This window comes from Festucalex cinctus, chromosome 2 (genome assembly GCF_051991245.1).
Source record: "Festucalex cinctus isolate MCC-2025b chromosome 2, RoL_Fcin_1.0, whole genome shotgun sequence".
In the NCBI taxonomy this organism is placed as follows: domain Eukaryota; kingdom Metazoa; phylum Chordata; class Actinopteri; order Syngnathiformes; family Syngnathidae; genus Festucalex; species Festucalex cinctus.
Genome location: NC_135412.1, coordinates 30986100 through 31011491, shown reverse-complemented (window position 1 = coordinate 31011491; position 25392 = coordinate 30986100). Strand labels below are relative to the sequence as shown.

General features: G+C 39.9%; 2 protein-coding genes across 14 annotated transcripts in view; one reads left to right on the top strand and one right to left on the bottom strand.

Moving 5' to 3' along the window:
• Positions 1–293: 293 nt before the first annotated feature.
• On the bottom strand, positions 294–12177 carry emc1 (ER membrane protein complex subunit 1). Of its 2 annotated transcripts, none has more exons than XM_077514537.1 (22): positions 12018–12177; positions 10698–10825; positions 10538–10603; positions 10373–10466; positions 10159–10287; positions 8970–9096; positions 8719–8868; positions 8477–8644; positions 7798–7869; positions 7612–7710; positions 7370–7466; positions 6102–6218; positions 5383–5582; positions 4888–5037; positions 4628–4789; positions 4420–4539; positions 3248–3385; positions 2938–3111; positions 2626–2836; positions 2462–2546; positions 1883–2012; positions 294–1368 (listed from the first exon to the last, which is right to left on the bottom strand). In XM_077514537.1, exons 1-22 carry the CDS (start codon positions 12158–12160, stop codon positions 1189–1191), a joined length of 2940 nt encoding a protein of 979 aa, XP_077370663.1. In that variant the 5' UTR covers positions 12161–12177; the 3' UTR covers positions 294–1188. The 2 variants fall into 2 exon arrangements, with proteins under 2 accessions (XP_077370663.1, XP_077370664.1); XM_077514538.1 differs by lacking the exon at positions 12018–12177 and adding an exon at positions 11654–11965.
• A 1246-nt stretch (positions 12178–13423) lies between these two features.
• ubr4 (ubiquitin protein ligase E3 component n-recognin 4) overlaps positions 13424–25392 on the top strand; it is a 72790-nt gene continuing 60821 nt past the window's right edge. For 11 of the 12 annotated variants that reach the window (XM_077514535.1, XM_077514533.1, XM_077514534.1 and 8 more), the window contains exons 1-11: positions 13424–13591; positions 15004–15101; positions 15233–15336; positions 15507–15636; positions 15853–15992; positions 16338–16437; positions 23160–23301; positions 23416–23540; positions 24259–24383; positions 24485–24544; positions 24648–24838. In XM_077514535.1, coding sequence (XP_077370661.1) covers positions 13467–13591; positions 15004–15101; positions 15233–15336; positions 15507–15636; positions 15853–15992; positions 16338–16437; positions 23160–23301; positions 23416–23540; positions 24259–24383; positions 24485–24544; positions 24648–24838 — 1340 coding nt within the window. In that variant the 5' untranslated portion in view covers positions 13424–13466. The remainder of the gene's footprint in view (positions 13592–15003; positions 15102–15232; positions 15337–15506; positions 15637–15852; positions 15993–16337; positions 16438–23159; positions 23302–23415; positions 23541–24258; positions 24384–24484; positions 24545–24647; positions 24839–25392) is intronic. The other variant, XM_077514526.1, reaches the window with a different exon arrangement.

Genomic DNA, 25392 nt, shown 5'->3' with positions numbered 1-25392 from the left:
CAAGCTGGGCTTGTATCAAACTTATCATTCCATGTGTTATTTCTTCAAGATGCTGCTTGAAATCCTGTATGTATGATTTAAATAATATATCCTATAATAATGACTGACAGTTGCTTGAACAATGAACACTATACTACACAGAGTCTTAACAAATCAAACCACCTTGTCTTAGCGGTATTTATATCCAAAACTGGTTCTATTATGTCTTTTAGCTCGCATGCGGCATCTTCAATTTTAAAAGCTTAATGAATGAACTGTGGTTATTGTAAATCTCAAAGATGAGAACAGTGAAATGACCAACATTGATTTATTTTAATAACTTGGCTGAAATGAAAGTTGTCATAAGAAAAAAAAAATCAGAAGATGACTGAAAAAGCCATCTTAAATGCTGTAAACTTTGTAATTCTTTTCTCAACAATATGTCAAGTGAACATAATGGGTACATAATTGCATTTCATTTGTAGAATCTTCCAAAGCAATGTACAGTACCTACAGTGTGTGCTTGTGTATTTGTTGGATGTGATGTTACGTTTCCTCCCGGGGGGGATCAGTGCTGTGTTTACAAGCTCTGTTACACTGACAAATTTCACATTCTCTATAAGGTTTTGTGTCCACCTTAGCCACAGTGAACACTGTTTGGAAGTTATGAGGTTGTAATCATTGTTTAAAAAAATGATTTATTTATAAATAACTTATTAATTAAATTTGTGTAAAGGACTCACTTTTTTCTCTAGCCAACACAACATACTGTAACTCAATTAGATATTATTAATGACAATCAAGTGGTTAGCTTACAGCCTGATGCCATGCAGAATCAAAAGACATGATCATTCTCTGTGGTAAAACTGTTATGGATGGGATGGCTGCTTCGGGTGTAAGTGGGGTTTCATCATCCACTCACAATATTTGCAGAAAATTTGTATATTCAAGTAGATTTTTCTTTTTTAGCTGGATTTCATTCGAACATGGCACAAATACAATTACTTCAGTATTACTTCTCCCTTCGCCTGCAAATAAGTAAAAAACAAAACAAAACAAAAACACATAAAACCTCAATTCATCTTCTACCTATCCTTGACCAACACGCCTGCAGTTCCTTACGGGCTTTTTTTTTTTTTTTTGCCTGTTATCTTCCCGGGCTGAGGTCCAATATGCAGCGTCCGGACTGTCGGAAAACTGGGGACTGCTTTACCGCCAGGCCCTGTTGAGCAGCTTGACTTCAGCCAACCGTTTGCTGATCATGGTGGCAAAGAAGAGTGCGAAGAGCACGCTGCTGATCAGCATGTAGTCGTAGTCGTCCTTCAGCACGTCGAATTGTTTCGAGGGATAGACGCGGGTTTGGTAGATGTCTAGACCGTACGCCACCACCTGTTGGCGAAGGGGGTCACTTTAAGTGTTGTGCAGAGGTAGTATTCATTTTCTGTACTTAAGTAGAAATACAGATATTTGTGTAAAAAAGACAAGTAAAAGTAGAAGTACTGATTCAATTCGTTTACTTCAGTAAAATAAAAAAATAAAAAAGTACTAAATAAAATGTAACAGAGCATAAATGTTTTTTTTTTTCTTAGTGTGAATTATATACTTATAATTAAAAAACAAAAAAACAAAACAGTTTTTAATAAATGGAAATACAAATTATTAACTTACATAGTGCTTGAAAAAGTAACATTCTTATTGTAGCAAAATAATTAAAGGGCACGGATATTAGTTTCCAAACGGCGGACAAAAATGAAAAAGTCAACCAAAAATTAAATACTCAAGTAAAGGACAGACAACAGAAAACTCTATTTAAGTATTGTAACTAAATATTTATATGACATTACTTCCCACTAGCAATACTGCCCCAAAACAAACGCTAAAGATCCAGTTAGGGCAGACTCACCAGACATGTAGACTCCAGTCCAGAGGGGGCAGTGTAAATTCCTCGCACTCTTGAAACCGTCTGATTGTAGTTGACGAACCATTCTGTGCGGATGATCAACTCTGGAGCGTAAGGGATCAGGTTCTCCTCCCTGGACATTGGAACAAAATATGAAAACTATAAATGACAATATGTCATTTAAAGATCTCATAATTTTGGGTTTGTCATTACAGTTAGTTTCTTGCTTGTTTTTATTTTATTAGTAAAAAAACAACAACATTATTTTAGTTTACTTTACTTTTATTCGTTTAAAGGTCACTAATTATTGTCCACTAAAGCAATTTATTTTAAGAGGGTGATGAAATGTAAAACTTAGTTAAGTTATTGTTTTAAAAGCATTCTCTTTTTTTAATTTATTTATTTTTTTAAATTTAGTTTATTTTTAGTTTTCATTTAAAACTGTCATTTCCGTTTCTAGTGGAGATTAAGCTAGTAAATTAGACATCCATCCACAAGCTCTTTGCAGCTGACATGTTTCAAATACAAAAAACAAAACAAAAACAAACAAAAAAAACAAGCATGTCAAACTGAGGTACTTACCGACTGTGCTCAGATATGATTTCAGGCCTCCGAGGGTCGAGGAACATCTTGGGCAGTGATAGAATTCCTCCTGATGGCAAGCCGACTGGGGGGGGGGGGGGGGGGGGGGGAGTGCTGAACCTGGCTGTTTATAAAGATTCTGGACTAATGTCAACGAAACTCACTGAGCAGATGGCGACTGGTGATGCCTTTCTCGGTGAGCGTGGCCTCCATGGTGGAGATGGACGAAGGGAAAATGTAAGACTGCTGCAGCACCTGCGGGGCGTGCGGCCGATCCAGAGAGCTGAACGCGGTGCTGTTGTACAGTTCCATTCCCTCGTACAGTTCGATCACCGAAAACTCGTTTCTGCGGGACTTGGTGCTCCAGTACTCGTACTGCAAATATGCAAAATGCGATCAACGATGACAGGACCCTCTGACGGCTAGAATACGGGATCTTGGGAGCTTGGCGGAGAACCAGACAGAGCGAGGCTTACCACCACCCAGTTTTCAGAGTGCACGATGTGAACGGGCCCTCTGGCCTTCCTCTGAACTGCCTCGTGGATAATCCGACCAGTCACGCCGTCGATCAGCAAGATGCCGATGAAGCTTCGTTCTTGGTGCATGTCCATGCTTTCAGTCACCACTGCCAGCAGGTTGGGGTTCAGGTACTACGACACGCAGAATAGCACAGGATTACTCTAGTAGGCAATATTACTAAAAATTACAAACTGTTTGTTCTCTTAATCCTGGTGGAAATGCTTCTGACCAAACATGGGCAGAGGTACATCTCCTTTTTGTACCCACCTTATAGAGGACACTGCGATCCCCCATGACACGGCCCTGGGAGTGCACGTGCTCGTTTGGCCTTTTCCCTTTGACTGAGACCATTTTCTGCACCTCCGTGGGGATAACGACCTCCCAAATGAGCTCAGTTGATAAATCCTAAGGATACAAAATAAGTGGTGTGACCACATTTGTCTCCATGTTGAGCCATGTCAGTACATACTGCCACCATGTGGCCAACCAGGAGTCGCACATTTGTAACAAATTTTATTTTATTCATGTTATTACTTCACGTCAGAAGTTAAAATCGCTAGTTACTTTTTTGAAAAATAACTGCACGAGGAGCAAGGTTATTTTAGTTAACATAAACTAACAAAAAAACAAATTCAAAAAAACAATTTTGTTAACTAAAAATAAAAACGAAAATATTTTTAAAAAAACAAAAACTAACTGAAACTACATTTTATGTCTACAAAACTAAAACCAACTATAAAAATGTCCTTTGTTTTAGTCTTAATTTAATACATGAGCCTTTGGGGATGATTTTAAATGTGACTAAGTATATTTATTTAGATATTAACTGGAAAAAAAAGACGTTTGAAAGTGTGTCACACAGAAATGACGTCATCTAGCAGCAGCCAACAGAAAAGCATCTTCAGATGACGTCACGCCTACGCGTCAAATTTGCTTGCTTGACTTGTGGCTCCAATGGCTCAGCTCGTCTGCTTTTTCAATTAACTCAGACTAAACACAATTCTAGGTGAGAAATGTGGTACCTTTTCCATAAATATAGCGCACAAATAATAATAATTAAAAAAACAATACTGAAACAAACTAAAACTAAAGTAACACAAAGCATTTCTTTAAAAAAACAAAAATAAAATAACCTGAAAAGTAATTAAAACTAACTAAATTTAAAAAAACAAATTCAAAACAAAATAAAAATTAACTAAAATGAAAATTTCAACACTATAATAACCCTGAGTAGTCATAAGAGTCACCGAATATGGTGACTTTGTCATGAATTTGGCAAAACTGACCACTCCGTTAGCAGCCATGTTGTTAGTGTGACCAGCTGGTATGTGTTTTAAAATACAGAATCTGCTAAAAATGATAAGAATTGATCAATAAACATGATTAATCTCTCAGCCCTAAAAACTATGGAAACACACAGTAATATAGGAGTCACTTGCCGTTCGCAGCCTATATCCGGAAAGTTTCCCCTGACTGGAGTCAACCAAGTAGAAGAAAATAGAAGAAGCCATTTCTTGGAGCTGCTGCAAGACATTCTTTGTGGAGGGGAAGGCTGACACCTGTGGTAAAACAAATAAACAAAACTCAAGTCGGGATTGCATTGCCGCTACAGCAAGATGTTCATTTTATCCCAGTGTGCAGTCTGACCTTATACTGGTCGTCGACAAGCAGTAAGACTTTAGCGTAATCCTGGTCCATGAGCGGAAGCATGAGCGACTGAAGTATTGGCCGAGGTAGAGCAGGTGGGGCAACGTGGCTCTTCTTCCCAAAGATGGGGTTAAATACGTGCAGTGTTGTCAAGCCTGTGTCCTGGTAGGAAAACAAAACTCTCAGAAATTACTTTTTTTTTTTTTTTTTTTTTTTTTTTTTTTTTTTTTAATCCTGTGAGATCATGTGATTAAGCATACCTTGTCTTTGATGAGCAGCGTGCACTGAGGTGGGTGGGGGAAGTGGGCAGTGGTGCGTTGCACCATGAGTTTGAAGGCTGCATTGGATGGGATGTTTTCCAGATAGTGCCGCCATAAAATAGTGCCCGTCTTGCTGTCAATGCCGAAGAGCTGACGAGACAAGAAGACGAAGCTGATCGTCAGCCTCCAAAGTATTTGGACATTGGTGAAAATATCAATCAATGGAACAGCGGTCCCCAAGCTTTTCTGCACTACAGACTGTTTTCACACAGCCTGCCGCACGCTGAGAGACATGGCCTGGTAGTTTGGAACCACTGTATAGGACAAGGGACGGACCAATTAATCAGATGGGCTGATAGTAGATATAATTATCTATAATGTGCTAATTAGATACAATTTTATTCTGCCAAATATTGGAATCAGCATCGTCCTAAAACAAAATCCCTCATCATATGTCAGGTATAATCATAAAAAAACAACCAGACCATGGAATACCTTGCCAGATGCGGTGACCATGACCATCATTTTCTGGAGGTTGAATTCATCTCTAGACAGCGTCTCAATGCTCACGTCATTTCGAACATAGCTGTGAGGTTTGCGTGCATCGTAGAAGAGCTTCCAGAGGTGACCGATCCAGGCTTGCAGGAGGATGAGCTGGGAGGACAGGCGCTTCAGCACCATGGACATCAGGCCATCTTGACAAGATTGCAAGCGAAGAGCATAGTCGGTTTGACAATAAGACCTGCAATCTCTCACATATGCATTGGATTTACATTGCATGGTTCAAGTGACATTTTTTTTTTTTTTACTTTATACTAAGTAATCATCTTGATATGCATTATGGCAACGTAGATATTGCAGTATGGAATCAGACATCTTCAAATTTGAATATGCCACTTGGACATACAGTGTAAATCCAGCCTGTTTTACATTATCAAATGAGGCTATAGATTGTAGAAGAACAATGTGAGGAGGAACAAGGCTACAAGATGCAGGACATTGGGACAAAAGAAGCTAATCTATACTAATCACAAGGGCTAAGACATTTTCTTTTTACCTTGAATGGCTGAATCCAAGTGCAGCAATAAAATGGATAGAAAAAGAAAAAGTGACGCTGAAAGCTACAAAGTGATTCACAGATTCTGCGTCACACTGTGAGTCATCGAACGCTGCAAGGTTCAGTGCTTCAAAAGAAAAACGGCGGAGACATTTACCGGCCTTTTTGCCAAATTCCCCCTCCAGTTCGGCCTGTGTTCCCGTTAGGGGCAGATCCACCATTTCCATGGTCACCACATCTGAAAGAGACTCCTCTCTGGTCCACATGACACGCCCTGAAAACAGAAAGACACAACGACTGATTTCTCATTTAAAGTGGCAGAGCAGTCGGCAAATTTTACGATACGCTGCTGGTTTGATTTTATAAATTCATTTGAGTTGATCTGTCAAGATGATTTTTTAGTTTTTTGCTGCTTCCATAATTCAAAGCACATCCATAACCACAACTGACACTCAAACTGAGTAATGGTTAGTCGCGAAACTGAACTCATAACACCCCCCCCCCCACACACACACACACCCACACCCCCACCCACCCCTCTACACACGCACACACACACAATCATAGATAAAATAGTGAGAAACGCAACGCTGACAACCTCAAGTGGACAATAATAACACCTGTACTTCACCCACATATTTTGGTCTTTAATAATACAATACATAATTTTCAACCAATTACTCAATTATTCAATGAAATAATTGGTGGAAAGACGACTAATTTCAGCAAATTATATTACTATTTAGTAGGGGTGTTAAAAAAAAATTTATTCGGCAATATATCGCGATACTACATCGCGCAATTCTCGAATCAATTCAATAGGAGGCTGAATCGATTTTTAAACTTCCATTTTTAATGGAAAATATTCAACAAAACGTCTTACTTCGGGTTAGGGTTCACACCTTAAGCATGGAAGAATGTTTTATGAACGGAACATTAAGCCTTAATATTTTATTTTAATGCTGTTCAAACATGAAACAGATTACAACCTGTATAAGACTGAAGTTTCAGATAAATAATACATTTTCATACAAATCTTACACTCTACAAGTTTACTGATTAGTAGTTTCTAAATTTGAATGGAAAAAATTGCAACAATCGACTTATAAATTCGTATCGGGATTAATCGGTATCGAATCGAATCGTGACCTGTGAATCGTGATACGAATCGAATCGTCAGGTACTAGGCAATTCACACCCCTACTATTTAGGACTAATAATGTATCTTTGCTGATCTATCTATGCCAGTGGTAATGGCACTTCATTTATATAGCGCGTTTCCAAAGAACAGTAAAGGGAGAACAATATAATGCAGGCCATCCAGCTCACCGGCAAACCCTAATGGGAACACTGGATGTTCCATTTAAAAAAAAGAAAAAAATGGCAGCATAGGAATCTGCCCCTTCTTCAAAGCAACATCCCTACCTGGCTGTTGAATAAAGCTCAATGTGTGGTCTTCAGTTTGCACCATGACCCTGTAGCCAACAGAGTCGTCTTTCTTCAAGAACGTCTGAACATACAGCTGAAAGACAGAACAAAAACAATGACAACATGGCACGATTGCACGGAAAGCCAACGTTAACATCCATATGAGTCAATCAGCAAAGATGACTAATCCAGGTACGGGACAGAAGCTGGAAACTGGCTTTTGGAAAATATTCCCTCACCTTCTCTGGTTTGCCACCATTTGGGTCGATGTTAACGTTCAAGGCTGTGTCGAGAAGTCTGCGCCCAGTTTCTGCGCTGAACAGGTTAACATTGCAGGCCTGAAAGGAGGAGGAAAAGTGATTTTCACAAGTGTCATGGCTCGATTCCAATTGCAGACAGGATATTCAAATTACACGATAACTCACCGTTTTATTCTTGGGTGACATAACGGCAAAGATGGTTTTATCTCCAGTGGTGGCAAATGAAGCTAGCATCGCCTACAATTTAAGATACAGGTCAGTTCCAGTGTTCAAGCGGATGAAAGCACCATTTAAATTTGTCTCTCCCGTAAATTGTACTTTTCATCAAACAAGTAGTGGAAGTGGGGCGGCACGGTGGATGACTGGTTAGCACGTCCGCCTCCCAGTTCTGAGGACCAGGCTCCGGCCTTCCTGGGTGGAGTTTGTATGTTCTCCCCGTGCCTGCGTGGATCTTCTCCGGGTACTCCGGTCTCCTCCCACATTCCAAAGACATGCATGGCAGGTTAATTGGGCGCTCTGAATTGTCCCTAGGTGTGCTTGTGCGTGTGGATGGTTGTTCATCTCTGTGTGCCCTGCGATTGGCTGGCAACCAGTCCAGGGTGTCCCCCGCCTACTGCCCAAAGCCAGCTGAGATAGGCTCCAGCACCCCCCGCGACCCTTGTGAGGAATAAGCGGTCAAGAAAATGGATGGATGGAAGTAGTGGAAGGGACGAAAGAGCGAACATAACCGTATTTTTAAATAATCACTCAATAAACAGAGTGAACCCAAAAGGATCCGCAGACACTTTCAAAGTGGCACTTACATCTAAATAATGTGAAACAGTGCTGCAGGTTTAATACATACAGGCTTGAAATCCCTCAGTGTGACGATCTGTCCATTGTTGAACTGAAGAAGCAGGTAATGGTCAGGACTGAGCTGAAGGAGGAACTCAGAGAGCGGGCGACGGGACGGATTGGGCTGGGTGGACACCACTACTGGACGGAAGTCGGGCGCAACATCAAGTCCCAGTGACTGCGGATGTGGAAACAGTTTGAAACAAATGAAAAACTCTGCGACCACGGAGACGATTTTACTTTGACAAATACCTGCAGAGAGATTTGGGTCATCTGTGTCTCTGTATGAACATCAAGCGTGTAGAAAGATGTTGAGGAGGTATCCACGCACGTCAAGATTCCCTGACTGACCATGGCACAGCTGGCTTGTATGTTGGACAGCCACGGTGCTTCGACTGAAACCTCAACAAGCAACATAGAAAATCAATCATAATGCTTGATTATGACCAACATGCAGTTTTCCACAAAGGCTTTAGATACCACAAACCTTAAATTTTGAATACCTGTTTTAATATCTCTCCATCTTCCACACTGTAAGTGACAATAGAAATGTGGGAATGAGGCAGGACTCCCAGTACATAAACTCCCCCAGTTCCTCCAGAATACACAAACTGGTAATCCACTGTCTCACTGGAAAGACAAAAGAGGAAAGACAAATGTGTTACTTTCCAATTCATAATGAAAACTAAGTTCCACCTATCTCTATGTACAGTTCCAAACCCTTTTTGTTAACATTGCAAGATTCATGTAATGGCTGAATGATTTAGAAAAATAATCCAATTGTGACTTAATATGTGATTTTTTTTCTTCCCATGTATTATTATTATTTTTTGCAAACACAAGTACCACATCAATCTATATTTCAATAAACACCACCAGATTTATTACACATAAATGTTTTGGTCTTACAGGTTATGCGTATCCTAAAACAAAGGCGAATGAACCATGAATTAATATGAAAAACTGTTTATCTACTTCAATTGGAGCTGTTACCTTACACATTTTTTTCGTAAACATCACTCAGTAAGTCCTAAATCAGATTACAACAATAATGTAAACAAATCTGTGGCTTTATAAGGTCAACTCTTCATGATTTATGAAACAATGATATGCAAACATGTGGACTGCACTTCTTTAGCACTTAACTTAGCTTGACACTATTTAAATAAATAATTAGTGAAAGCATACATATACAGTTGGGGATAGGGACCAGGCTGGCTCACAAATAACAAATCTGCATATAACTGATCTCCATTGAAATACATGGCTTTGGGGGAAATATGTTTTTGTAAACTCAAAAGAAACCTTCGAAAAAAAAAAAAAAAACACTTATAATTGTCCAAGACACATTTTACACGAAAAATGAGCTCTTGGATCATTTCAACATACAGACATACAACATACAGTACTTCCTTGACACAAACAACTCCTACTCTATTAGACAGGGCTTCGGTGCCATCTTGTGACATTTTAGGGCATTGCAGAAAGAGCACAAAAACTGTAAATATAGTGAACCCCAGCTTAACGTAGGAGCTATGTTCCAAATCTGTCCGCAACATGGGAAAGTATGCAATCTGGAGAGACCATATTAAAAAATTGATAATTGCTTTACCACTCCCCATGCTCTTATACATTTATACATATTTAAAAAAAATAATTATTATTTGGCTATAAAAACGTCAGGGTGCTTACCTATCTGGAAGATTCTCAATCCACTTTTGATGACCATTAGAAAGATAATGAAGAGACAAGGCAGTTTTCTTTAAAACAGCCACATGTTTCACTGTGTCTTGCTGCCCAACAAAACATGCAGCCTGGAAACTGCAATGTTGAACAAAACCAGACATTGTTTTACAACAGTAGTGACAATGCAGCACTCAATAGCACAATTCACGCTGTTTGTCACCTCCCAGAATCCAGGACGATCTCCCAATTCAAACCACCAACGTTTATATCCCAGGAACGCAGTATGCGGCCATTTCCTACCACAACCACAGCATCTAGTAGACAAAAACAATAGTTCGGTAAACACTATACAGCTCTGTGTGTCCGTATTGGTTCTCAAAGTCACCTTGTCCATGATGCAGGAAAGCATTGATGTTTCCCTCTGGCCCAGTCTTATCCACATGTCGCCAAACTGTGACAGGTATGAAATCACAAAAAAAGATGTAGTTATACTTGCCAACTCAACCAGGAAAGGAGGCATACAGCAGACCAGTAAAAATACTCACAAAGTTCTCCCGTTCTGGTGTTCACTGCAGCAAAAACATTCTTCTCGGTTGCCAGAATCACCTTTTTGGATGACTGCAGGTGTGCGTCAAAATGGGCGAAGCGGACATTTCCAACATACTGCTGCCTCCTGTTAAGAAAAATGATTATGGTCTGTTATGTTTTGGCTGACAAATTAATGCTGAATATGCAGTCTGAATTGGTAAAAAAAGTGCCAAGGTTATGGCGAAAAAAAAAAATCAAATTGCAGTATTAGTAATTAGTATCAGTAATAGTATGTTTTATATATATATATATATATATATATATATATATATATATATATATATATATATATATATATATATATATATATATATATATAGTAGTAATAAAACATTAAATACAGTAATACGTAGTTAAAAAAAAATATCAAAAACGGTATCTGTAGTAAACCATTAAATGTGTCAGTGAAGTAAAAATATTAAAAACAGTATATGTGCAGTAAAAATATTAAAAACTGTATCTGTGCAGTAAAATATTAACAATACTATCGGTATAATAAACATTTTAATTTTCGCAACCATATTAAAATTATATGAATAAAAAATAGTTCGTATAGTACAAATATTTAAAAGAAAAATTTTTCTTGCGTTGTCAAAACACTCGAGCATTGGTTCTTGTAAAGTCACTAAAATGTAAAAAAAAAAAAAAAAAAGGAAAACATGGATACACAAGTACAGTTATATTACTACCATATAAAACCAAACAGCCTGAATGCCGTCAAAAAATAAATAAATAAGGCGGCAGTGTTTGAGGCATATTTCGCATTTATAATACAACGTCCATTCAAATACAGCACACGGCACACACTGGAGCACCCTAGCAGGTGTTAGCGTTAGCATGGCACTACTAGCAGACTACATTCAAGGTTTTGGAAAGCGCACGTCTTTCAAACATTTGTAATATTATTAGTTACCAGTCGAATTTTCCTACTTGATCCTCAAACACGGCATCGACGGCGAAGCATAACAAAATCACTTTGAGCGACAATAAAAACAGTTTAGCCATTGCCACAGTCAATGTTGCCCTGCACTCTTCGCGACAGAGTCAGACCGCAGGAAATCGGATAGTTTTCGCTTTTCCGTTTCGTGACGTCTCGTGAGACTCTGCCCCCTATAGTTTGGAGGTTTTCCGGACACTAACAACAAAACTCAGTACACATTAAGTATACGTCATTATTGGGTTGCATCAACACGACTCGAAAGCATCTTCCAAACGTCAACCCATTCGCTTTTTGTGCAGTTGGCCTACATAAATATATACTTCGATACCGCACTTACCGCGAAAGTCGAAGTGGCCGCCATATTAGATGTGGCATGCCCCATTCATTTGGGGCTTGGATACATGTCAACTTGCAGTCAAGGGCAGAGTACAAGAAGACCACTAGCCTTAAACCTGTTTCTTGGAGTTTGTCAAGTGACATTCGGCTCACCTAAGCCGTGATTGATTGGTCGACTCGTTATCTGAGCCCTGAACAGCTGTGATGTAATTTAATTTTCATTTTCAGTCAACAGTAAGTCCCTGAGATGGGTAAAACAGGTGGCGTTTGCTGCTTAACGCATCTACAAACGACACGAAATATTCCCCTTTATTAAATTATTTTGTGAAAATAAAATAAATAATAATAATAAGTTTGTGTGATCCCTGTAACCTGCTTTATGGATAATCATGTTGCTTTCTTTTGCAGGTTGATGAGTGGATGTATTTAAAGCTGTATAAAATTCCGACGGTGAAGCCAGAAGAAAGTCAGGCGGAAAGGGGTTTTCTGCTATTTGGTCTCAGTGACTGCCATTTTCAGTTGTTAAAATGACATGAATCTAAATAATAAATGAATCTGTTCAGAAACCCACTTCACAGCTATTTTTCTGGATCTGGTAATTAAAGACAGATTAAATATTTAATTTTCAAATTGTGTGATTTATTATCCTGGGAACGGTGTTTGCATACATTGTCAACGTTAACGGCAACACTCATGAAGTCATCAGGTAGAATCCTACATCTCCAAAACATCACTTTTCAAGAAGCCACCCAAAATTGCATTTTTGTGGAGCCATAAGCCAAAGACAGCAAGCCACTTTCACCACTTTAAATTGGTTAATAATGTGTAAAAAAAAAATAAAAAAAAATAAATAACAGAACGTGGAGATATTGACCAATTTCAATTTGGGAAAAAAAAATATAAAATTGACGAAACGTCTCATATCTGTTCATTTCAGTGGTTGGGAAAACTGGTTGGGGCAGAGCTGCCACATCCAACATGGCGGCCTAGCTGACGTTTTGAAGCAACAGGCCAACTGGTATCTACGAGACTACCACTGATGACGTTTGGGCTCGTCAAATCTGGCGTTGTTTCAAAAATTCCGAGATATTTTTTTTTAACTTAAATCTGTAAATAAAAAATTATAGTTTGATTCCCTAAATTAACCTTAATTTGTCCCTACGTATTAATCACCGCTGTTATTTCTTTGTGATTTGAGCCCTTCTCTTCTCGTTGTATGTTGCATTGACAAGAAAAACATTTAAAAATATCAAAGTTGGGCGGACCGAAACACATTTAGCGTATATGACGTTTTGTGACGTGAATTCCAGTGTTTAAGTGAAAGAAAGAAAATGTCGAAGGGTCGCAACGAGTTTGGCGTGAGACATTTACGGGCTGACAGCGCCCCCTGTGAAGTTACGCACTGAGTTTCTTTTTCCTAACTAGCTTTTTTTTTCTATGGGATTTCAAGATGGCGTCGAGCGGAGGAAATGGGGAACACGAATGGACAGCGGCGGTACGGCCGCTTTTATCGGCTTCGTACACCGCATTTGAAACGAAAGAGCTACCGCAGCTTATCGGATCTATTATTAACAGGTAAGCGGCCGCGTGTCAGCACGTAGCGGCTCCGCGTTTGCACGAACACCGGTCTTATCCACCCAGGGGTGCGCTGGCTTGCTAACCTGCTAACGTAGCCTGGCTAGTGAAACTGGATGGGGAAACGTCAGCCACTTAGCATTTGCTTAGCTAACGTTAGCGGCGAGGCGGCTATTTGAGCTTAACTTGCAGTGGAATCAAGTCAGCTGCTGGCGTTAGCTAACATAACTACTTAGAATGCTTTTAAGCTTATCCTAACTTTGAATACAATTTTATTCGAATCACAGTACAATGTTGGACATGAGCCCATTAATGCGTGCTCGAATATACATCTTTATAACGTTATTGTGAAATGTTAGAAAAATCTGCTTCATCATTAGCTAGCTAACCAAACATTACTAATCAAGCTAGCAAATGGGCCTGCCAAAAGGTCTGGATAACGTGATGAAGAAATGGCCACATATATGACAATGTTTAGCATTAAAGGGGTTTTGAATGGCTGGCTTGTCTTTTCCAGACTAGCCTGTGTGCACCGTAGTGACATTTCAGCATGTTATCTACTCTATGCCAATTCATATGTGTGGTTACGTTGATGGTAGGTGGGCACTCTGTACTCTTCCCCTAATTTTCTCGGAGCAGATCCCATTTTTACAGACGTTAATTTAAGCACAATAAATGGATTTGAGAACATAGACTACCTTGCAAAAGTTTGTGATCACTTAGGAACGTCTTCATTTTAAAAGTAAAATACATTTGTTTCTCAATGAAGATAATTTAAGAAATGAAGGTTCGACATTTTTAATGTTGATTAAAAACAAGTGTTTAAAAAAATAAGGACATATCATTGTAGGCAATCCCACTACTAGCAAAAACACAAAACATCGGTTTAGCTGTGCAGTCATAGAAGAATAAATGTGGAATTTCAAATTCTTCGTAGTTATGTTCATTGCAAATGCTTTTGCGGCAGTGGAGGTTATTAATTATGTATTTATTGTTTTCATAGCCTAAGTGGTTTTTCAACACTGAATTTGTGAATTTTAAACATTAGTAATTTGTTTAATTAGATCAACAATCAAGATAAATGACATATCTATACTGTACATACCAAATTTATCACTCACTCACTCACTACAAATCTTAATTAAGTGGGTACTGAATCAATTAATGAACTACAGCACTGTAGTTCATGAAGTGATAGCTCCTTTTTGCTGTAGGATCTACAGAAAAAAGAGGCTATGGTAATTAAAAACTCTTAAGCATCCTTATAAATTCTCCCTTTTAAATTTAGCCTTAATTTCCACACAGTACAACTTTGAAAGGTCAAATGCAGGACTGAGTGAAAAGTCAATACAATGTTCTAGTCAAATGAATGTATCCAACATGTAATGAATAATTTGACTTTTCATTTACAGTGAAACAGACATTCTTCATCACGACAAACAGTATGAGCCATTCTACTCGTCATTCGTGGCGCTCTCTGCACATTACATCACCACAGTATGTGGGCAAAGTACGTAACATCCATGTTCTGCAATGTAATGGTTATTACACTGATTCTTGTGTGGAGTTTTTGGTGGATGACCTTCAGAAAAAGTCAGAATCTTGTAATTTATTGCGGCCATTTATTTCTTTATTTTTTAGTACCAAGGAATCAGTTGCTCTCAGTGGCTGCGGCATGCAAAGTTCTTATTGAATTCTCCTTGCTGCGCCTGGAGAACCCAGATGAAGCATGTGCAGTATCACAGGTGAGATCAGCCACTCACAATGTTGTATCTCAAATTTACAATTTAATGGTAGTTTACTGTATTTTGTATTCAAATGGTTTGATTTGTATTTGGATTTGTTTCTTTTTTTCTTTTTGTCATGTATTCAACCACACCTTCCAATCAAATTGCACTATGCATTTATTTTGCAGAAACACTTGATTCTTCTAATAAAAGGACTTTGCACTGGCAGTAGCAGACTGGACCGCACAGAAATTATTACGTTCACCGCAATGATGAAGTCTGCTAAGCTGCCTCAAACAGTTAAAACCCTTTCCGATGGTAAGAGTGGTTTTAATACTTATCAAAGTATGACACAAAAAGACTTAGAGGGACAGTCATTTTTGCATTGTGGGTTGTTTTTGTCTTATGGGTCCAGTCATTTACAGTGGGCAATATTGTTACTATCACTTCATAAAACTGTTACAATAATCCCATGATAGGCTAACGTTGTAAATCACAGCTCTGAAATTGCCAATTTTGCTTTTGTTTTAAAAGTAGAGGATCAGAAGGAGGCACCGAGTGCTGTGAACCCAGAACTGCGTCACAAAGAAGTACAGTTGAACTTCTTTAATCAGCTAACTTCAGTGTTTAACCCCGACCTTAGCACCATTTTGGCCCCTTCAGCACACATGCAGGTAACGCTTTATGCTAAATAGGCACACTAACGTGTCATGAACAACTAGAACAGGGGTCTCCAAGTTAGGTCCTCGCGAGCCCCTATCCAGCCTATTTTCCATGTCTCCATCCTTAAGCACAGCTGAATCTAATGATCAGCTAATCAGCAAGCTTTGCAGATGCCTGATAACGATCCTGATCATGAATCAGGTGTGTTAGTGGAGAGAAACATGGAAAACAGGCTGGATAGGGGCTTTCTAGGACCGAACTTGGAGACCCCTGAACTAGAGGATGTCTGTGATCTATTCGACGGCCATGAATTTTTTTAGTTGTAATTCTGATGACCTTTTGTTTTTTTATTATAGGCTGAGAGTGATTGTGATGACCAGACATCTGACCAAGCTGTTCAGGCCAAAATGAAGAACGCATTTGTCTCTCAGAATGTGTCAAGCTTACAAGAACTGGGTGAGTATAAACTTAAAACGCCTCTGGAAAATTAGGACCACACACACAAACGAACACACACAAGTTTGTTTTACTGTCTTTTGTGGGGCCATCTCATTGACATAATGCATGTCCTAGCCCCTTCCCTTAACCCCAACCATCAAAAATGATTGCCTACCCCCATTCCTTACAATAACCCCATTGAAACCTAAACTGTAAAACCAAGTCTTGACCCTCAAAAAGAGGTCTAAACTTGTGGGGCCCAGCAAAATGGCCCCACAAGGACGGGTGGGCCCCACAACTCTATCCCGAAAAATTGGCCCCACCATGTAACAGGGTTCCCGCGGGGTCTTAAAAAGTAAAAAAAATAAATAAAAATAAAAATAAAATAAAAAGTTTAAAATTCAGAAAGTTACATTTTAGGCCTAAAATGTCTTAAAAAACAGCCATATTTTCATCCGAGGTCTAAAATTTTATTTACCCAAGTCTAAAATTCTTACATCCGCTCCTTACATTCCGAGAAGTGTCTGCTCTGTAGAAAGAAAGAAAAAGAAAGAACAAAAAAAAAAATGTGCGTGTTGCGTTGTTTCTGTAATTTGCGTGCTCAAAGTGAAGGAGACATTTGAAGGGGTGCGTTTGCATTGTAGTTCAGGCGGGCGGGAGCTAAGGTACGTGGGGTGGTGCAAATGAGATGTTTGGTGAGATGTGACGCGCGGCGGCGGCTTGTTTTGCCGCGGATACGACACCAGAAGGGGGCGGGGAATTATCGTTGTTGCTTTCTGCGGACATCCCAAGCTCAACATGTCAAGCTAACACTACCGGGACCAAAACAAACAGGCAGGGTGGTGAACGCCGAACTTGCGGCACGGGATAGTGTGTGTGTGCGCGCGCGCGTCACAGCGAGTGTCAACATGCAGCTGACAGTAGTTGGCTATCGAGTCCTCTCGGTGCACTTGTATGTCCCGGTGTTGGTACTGCGCGCGACTCAAAACAATAACTAACAATGCATGGATTCAAACTTCACACAGGTATGTCCAACAGCCAACACACCAGCTAAGATAAAAGCAAAAATTCCCCCCCCGTCAATGTACACAACTAGCATGACAAGCAGATAGGAGAACTGAGACGTGCCCGCGATGACGTCATCAAACTCAAAATGAACCACAGCAAAAAACAAACAAACAAAAAACAAACAAAAAAAACAAACAGCAGTGATTCCGTGGTCATCATCGTGTCTCAGATTAAAAAAAATAATAATCTTTTGGTGTATTTCATGTCTCAAATTTTTACGTTTCTGAAATACTTCACTGTGCACATATTGTGTTTGTGTCTTTTTAAAGGTTAAATATTTATATTTCAAATTATCAGCCTTTTGTTTTATTGATCCTTATTTTGAATAGAAAAAAAAACAATTATAACTATCAATAACGACTAATAAATATTTAAACTGATACATTTTTCAGTCATATAGCCCAGCCCTTTGTTGCGGTCTATTTAAATAGCCATCCAGCCATTTTCTTGACCGCTTATTCCTCACAAGGGTCGTGGGGGGTGCTGGCGCCTATCTCAGCTGGCTCTGGGCAGTAGGCGGGGGACACCCTGGACTGGTTGCCAGCCAATCGCAGGGCACACAGAGATGAACAACCATCCACACGCACACCAAGGGATAATTCGGAGCGCCCAATTAACCTGCCATGCATGTCTTTGGAATGTGGGCGGAGACCGGAGTACCCGGAGAAGACCCACGCGGGCACGGGGAGAACATGCAAACTCCACCCAGGAAGGCCGGAGCCTGTACTCGAACCGGAGTCCTCAGAACTGGGAGGCGGACGTGCTAACCACTAGCTCACCGTGCCACCACTCTATTTAAATAATTGATTCAATATATGAAAATATAGAAGACATTTTTGTTGTTGTTTTTTAACACGTTTGAAGATAACGTAAAAATTTGTGGTGTTTTAAGATTAACGTTTACAAGCAACAAATGTCACTATAAGTTTTGAATATTTAAATGAATCGTATGTTTTGATAGCCACTGATGTTGCAGGCAAAACTCAAATATTTTGCAAATATATCGAGTTGCGCTTTCCTAAGGTCATGCTACACCTCCAAAAAAAATGGTGCGACCAAATCCTGTGCTGTGCGAGCAACTAAAATTGGGTGGTCCTTCGGTTGGTCGTGAAGTTGGTCTAAATTTTTTCTCATAGTGGTCTAAAAAGGTCTAAAAAAGGTCTAAAATTTCACTGAGTGATTCCTGCAAGAACCCTGATGTAACAAAAACAAGACCACACACAGCAAACCCCCCACTCCTAAACTTAATTCATTCAATAATCAATTTAAAAACCCACTACAGATTTCAATAATATGCAAAAAAAAATATATGTTCTATCACAGGGCTCGACACTGCGAGCATTTCACTCGAAAATGCGGCCAACTTTCAAGTGCGTGCTGATGAGAAGAAAAAAAAATACCGCCGGCGCGACCGCATTAATGCTCCCTCTGCACTATGTTTAAAATGTACGTTGGAAAGTCGCCGTGTCTTCCGGGTGATTTTATCGAATAGTATTTGAGTGAAACATGGGCCTAGGGCTGGGAAAAAAAAGTCGACCAAGTTGACTAGGCCGACTGGAAAAATTTAAGTCGACGCTCCGCCCTGAACCATGTTTGCGCCGTTGCCGTCCATTTTTCACACAGACTTTTTATGCCAACACGCAGAGTGTGTTGGGTGAGATGGTGGCGGACCACTGACAGAGTGGGGAAAAAAAAAACTACTCCAGTTTGGTTGGTCTGATTGGTTGTTTGAATTTGGAGGTGTGTTGCACAGCCGCCATTAGCCTAGCTGCGAGCATACAGTTGCTGCAAGCGTACACTTGTACAGTATTTACAATATTTATTAGTTATGATGATGTCCTCATTGGTTGCAATATTTTAAAATGGAGGAAAAGCCAATGGATAGGAAGACAGAGAGGTAAAGGCTCTTCTAAACATTTGGGAGACGAAGACATCAGCACGACTTTGAATCAGCGTCATCCAAGACACCATGCACGTTATTACTGCCAAGCTTGGTGAGGTAATGAATAACTAAAATGCCCACACGACCCTCAAAAAGTCTGTATAAGCTGCAAAGATAGCGACAGCAAGACTATAAAATGCTCATGGATCAGAACAGCGGCTGCCGAGGGAAATTATGGGACGGCCAATTCGAAGCCACGGTGATGGACACTGGAGTCAGTACGCCACGGATAGACGAAGGTAAACGCAACAATAATGTTACAGAAATACTTGTAATTTTGTCATTTAGTTCGCTCCCTCGTGTAGCGCTTGGCAGCGGCTTAATTGTGTGACTGTGTCTAATAGTCAGCAGTTAATTTGCCGCGACCGGCAAATCTCCTGCTTGCGTGCTAGCGTTATTTAGCATGTACAGCAGTACTACAAATCAAGCCAACATAGTAAAGGTAAACTTTTTCCACTCACCGTGACAAAATAATCCTCGACGGTGAATTGCCGGTAACAAACAAGGCTCGCATTGCAAAGTCCTCTTGGTCGCGAAAGAAGAGCTTATTCCGTCCCCTCGGCGTGAAAAGGAAAAAAAAAAAATCCCCGCGGCGTGACAAAATAACACTGATCAGTTGCGGGCGGGTCATGGCAAAAAGAACAAACAAACAACCAACCACCCACCATCGCCTGTGTTTTAACACTCATTTCATAACGCACTGAAATGAAAAGAAGGGCTTGACGTTGTCGAAGGTGACCAACACCGTGTGTGTGGGTGTGTGCGCACCGCAGTTAAGACTGTAACTTGAAAACTATTATTGTACAGGAAATATAAGGAATAATGGTATCCAGATTATACACTCAATTCAACACATGTTCAACATTTGCGACCTCAATACTAAAAGAAATAATTATAATAATAATAATAAATAGTCGATTAATCGTTAAAAATATAAGAAGTAAAGTCGATTTGAAAAAAAAAGTCGTTCGTCGTACATTAGCCGCTGCAATGTGATTGGCTGGCTTCTTCCTGATCGGGCACGGCATACGTGTACACAGCGCAGACTACAATTTACATACAAACATAGATATGGCACTTTTCCACCGGACTGGTTCTACACCGAAGCGGCATTTTTTGGTCACCGGATTTTGGTGTCTCGATTGGAATATTTCGGGGCCGAGCGGTTCCGTTGTAACCGCTTTTTAGAACCCTTTCGGCAGTGGTTCTGCAGCGCCGGTCATCGGGGGACTAGAGAGGCCGTGTCGTCGCTGTCACCTGATTGGCCGACAGCAACGCAGTAAGTAACTCCGTGGCACACGCCCATTTCCTTGTTTTAAGCGAGAAGAGGCAGAGGCGCCCGCCGGTCTTCGCAAAGTCATAAAAATACAGTATATACAATGAATATATTAATGTTTTACAACAACGCTGAACTATATTTACCATTTAAAAGGTAATTGAGGATGGATTTGTAATGTTTGTGGATTTAAAAAAAACATTGCGAGTGCACAACGCTGGCTGGTTGTATGTTCCCATTCACTTGAATGAGAGCTGCAGCAGCAGAGCTCTGCATTCAGCAATAGCTTCGCGAGCCGGTCGTGAATCTCAATATTTCATCCATGGTGGTCCATATTAAATTGTAAATATGGTTCAGTTTTGGCGTGATTTGCCACTCGTGAAATGTTATGGCAGGTCCACACACACTGGGGAATAATGCAAGCTTGGCTTGGACAGTTCAAATGATACAGATGAAAAGGGCAGGGGAACATCCGCCGAGGAGCAGGTGTAGAAAAAATAAAGTACTGACTTTTACTGAGCTCAACAAAATAATGTTCACATAAGTTATACGAAATTATTGACTTGCTTTGATTGCAGGCAAACGTCGTGTTCCAATGAAATATTTTATAATATATCGAGTTGCGTATGCCTAAGGTCCTGCTGTACCCCCACAAAAAAATGGTGCGACCAAATCCTGTGCTGTGCAACCAACTAAAAATCATACTCGCACCAGTGCTACCAGTGGAAAAGTTAGTGTAGAGCTCTATATCACATCGTTACCGTACATTTAAAAAAAATATACAATCTTAGGTCTAGTAACCACTATTCATAGATGGCGATGGTCCTTACAGAATGCCGACATGTTTCCCCACCATCTTCCTGCTATGGGTACCGGAATGACAATTTTGCGAGCACAGTTCGTTTCGGTGGTGCTTGTAGCACTGGGTTGACCGCCGCTGATCTTGCAAGCTTTTACTGGATTTTTTTATTTTTTATTTTTTTTAAACTAGCTTCTCCCACTATCCACTCTTTTTAGCTTTTCCGGCCGATGGTTCTGAATAACTCCAGATAGCCGCTCTTATTAGCTGCTCCGGCTAAATCTGGCTCGTTTGGTCTTTTGGCATCACTCGCCGAGCTATGTACCAAGTTGCTGTCGGTTGCTGAGAAGCTCGTTCGTTCACACAAAATAAAAATTGGTGGTAGGCTTGTGAAATGTGGTCTGAGTCACCGTAGTGTGCGTGCGTCGAAATGCAAGCACTCTAGCTGCATTCTACGATATAGTGACATCTAGTGGTGAACATTTACACACTGTCAGGGAGTCCTCTGGTTACAACTAATGTTGTTCCGATACCGGTTTTTGGCCCCCGATACCGATCCCGATACCCAGTTTTGCAGTATCGGCCGATGCAGATGGCATACCGATACCTCAGGGTTTTTTTTTTCCTCGACATGAAAAAGCTGTCCTGCCATTGGTTCAGAGCATTCAAGAGCCGAGATCTTAGATCAGCATGCAATGAATAAGTCACATATCAGTGAATGTCGTTCACAAGCAAGACACAAGATGCTGCATCCACAGTGCTATATTAGCGTTGGAATTAATGGTATCGGCATGTTACTTGTTAGTACTCACCGATACCAATACCACTTTTTCAATGCAGTATTGGGGCCTCTGCCGATACCAGTATCGGTATCGGAACAATACTAGTTACTACGACGTTTTGACTTTACAACGCCCGTGGCTTGTCCATAGCACCTTCGTTTTTTGTTACTTTCATACAGTAATCACACCATTTTAAAGCTTTTTAAAGTTGTTGTTGTTGTTGTTACCTCCAGCAAAGGGCATTCATCGATGAGGTCGGCTCGCCGTCAGGCTTGTCACATTTCCATGTTTAAGTTTCCGTTAGCTCCGCTTTGCCATTCTTCAGCAATGAATGTCAGTGCGGAAACACAAAATACTGGTTCCGGCATCTTCCGGTTGGCGCCGGCGTAAATACGTTTTTTAAAATTACTGTACAAAATAATTTGACAAAATTTTCAACTTTCCTGGTGAAATCCGACTTGTGCGGAAATTCGGGCTACATTGCCAGCGTAGGAACAGAATTTGCTCTATGTTTTCTGTGTCAGGAGGATTCACTGCAAAATTAAATGGGGAAAATAACTGAAAATAACTTCTTTACTAAACAAATATTAACTTTTAAATTCTTAATGTAATTAAGTAATGGGTGATCAGGGGTTCAACTTCACTGGCAAATTTTCCAGCTACCGGGGTAGAATGGAAGCATAAGCGAAGCATGAATGCGGCTGAATAAAATAAAATAGGGGAAATTATGACACTAGAGACTCTCTTCCCCCACAATTTGAAAAGTAATTGCAAGATTATGTTTTCAGTTTTGTGGAAACTTTGTCAAAGGGGCTTCTGACAATATGCCAGTTTTGTTCAAATTGTTAGTTTCCTGTTTATTTGCCCTCTCAGGTGGATCTGAGAAGTTGCTGCGAGTGTGTCTCAACCTGCCCTACTTTCTCCGTTACATTAACCGTTTCCAAGATGCTGTGTCAGCAAACTCTTTCTTCATCATGCCTGCCACTGTAGCTGATGCCACAGCTGTCCGTAATGGGTATGTTGTGTTTGTGCACATTTTTTTTTAGTTTTTATATGGGCATTGTGGTCTGTGCCAGTTCCTGTCTAATGAGAATAAACAACGAATGTGCTCTAACCCACCCTTACCCAGATTTCATTCCCTGGTGATTGACGTAACCATGGCTTTGGACACGCTCTCTCTGCCTGTACTGGAGCCACTGACACCAGGCAGATTAATGGATATGACTGTCCTGGCTTTGAGTTGTCTTTACGCTGGTAAGCAGTTCATTTACTTTTGAGTCATCGTTTTGTATTATTGATCTCAAACAATTTGAAAATGCGAGTTGTCTGCATGTAAAACATGTTCTTTAAAGTGCATGGTCTAAAACTTTTTCAGCAATGAATGTCAGTGCGGCCTTCAATAGGCCTTCCTACAAGTGATTGGAGCGTATTTAATTTATTGACACGCCACTTCCCACTTCATATGTAGGTACAGTATGTACTTTAAAAAAAAAAAAAAGTGATATAACATAATGTAATTTATTGCAAATTGTTTTGTGGAGCCTGAAGTTGGCACGTACGGACCCCAGTTTGTGAGCTACTGCTATAAAAGCACTGCAGTGACTCGACAGAAGCCTGTAAGGGGTGCGAACGCTAATTTCTGTTCTTGCCCAAGGTCTCTATTGTTTTATTAGCGTATGTACTTGTTCCCAGGGGTGTGCAATCATATGATGATTTATAGTGTGGTGCATTCTTTTCCTAAAACAGTCAAGCGCATTTGTGCTTTGACCAGTGAAAACCTGGTCTCCCATCAGTAGGGAAAGATTTTTCTTGCTGTTTAATTACTGTTTAATTTGTACTCCGTTTATTCAGTTATCAAATACTTTATAAAAACAATGCATATTTGTTCAATGACTGAAGTGATCATTGTCCTCTTGAAAATGCGTTCATGTGATGTAAAATGAAAAATAAAATAACCTTCTTTCGTGTTTAGGTGTGAGCGTGGCCACCTGTATGGCCATACTGCAGGTAGGAAGTGGCTTGCAGCTCCGCTCTGCCTCCACAGGGTCTAAAGAGGAGGACTATGAAAATGATGCTGCGACAATAGTCCAGAAATGTGTGAGTTTTAATATTACAATGTTTGTGGCTCTTTTGCCCAAGTGAAGAAATTCTTGTGAGGTATGTGTTTTGACTGTGTACTGTAATGTATTTTCCCATAGTTAGAGATCTATGAAATGATTGGACAAGCCATCAACAATTCTCGTCGAGCTGGTGGAGAGGTGAGCACCAGGCCTTCGAGAAAAACACAATAATACGGTGTTGTTTCTGTGTGAATTTCACTTTGATGTGCTATACTAAATGGTTTGGTGTTGTGTTCTGTAGCATTATCAGAACTTCCAGCTGCTTGGCGCGTGGTGCCTTTTAAACAGCCTGTACCTAATTCTTAACCTGAGCCCTACGGCCCTGGCAGATAAAGGCAAAGAGAAAGATCCTTTGGCTGCCTTGCGTGTCCGAGATATTGCTGCTCGCACCAAAGATGGAGCTGGGTCACCGAAGTTGGGTCCTGGCAAAGGGTAAATAATGTTACATTAATACAGTATTTCTGTTAGTTGTTTTTTGGCTGTGATTCTTTGCAGGTTTGTATTGGGGAAAAAAAGGAATGGTTCATGATAAATTCAGTTAAGAAATATGTAACAAGGAATTACTTTATCATTGTTAATGTCCACAGATTTTATACAGAATCGTCACATATGGAATGTTTAATTGGTACAATTTCATTCTAAGAGTGAAAGTTATGACTGTCTATTAGGGGTGTTAAAAAAAAAATCGATTCGGCGATATATCGCGATACTACATCGCGTGATTCTCGAATCGATTCAATAATCGGCAGAATCGTTTTTTTTTTTTTTTTTTTTTTTTTTTAGGATTCACACCTTGAGCATGGAAGAATGTTATATGAACGGAACATTAAGCCTTAATATTTTATTTTAATGCTGTTCAAACATGAAACAGATTACAACCTCTATAAGACTGAAATTTCAGATAAATAAATAATACATTTTCATATAAATCTTACACTCTACAAGCTTACTGATTAGTATTTTCTAAATTTGAATGAAAAAAAATC

Excerpts from the sequence above, each read along its gene's own strand:
- emc1 (XM_077514537.1), bottom strand. The coding sequence starts at position 12,160 with ATGTCACTTGACAAACTCCAAGAAACAGGTTTAAGGCTAGTGGTCTTC. Across the intron at positions 8,869-8,969 it reads ATGGAGAGATATTAAAACAG|GTTTCAGTCGAAGCACCGTG; the intron begins GTATTCAAAATT and ends TTGCTTGTTGAG. Across the intron at positions 5,038-5,382 it reads TGGTCACCGCATCTGGCAAG|CTCTTCGGCATTGACAGCAA; the intron begins GTATTCCATGGT and ends TTGTCTCGTCAG.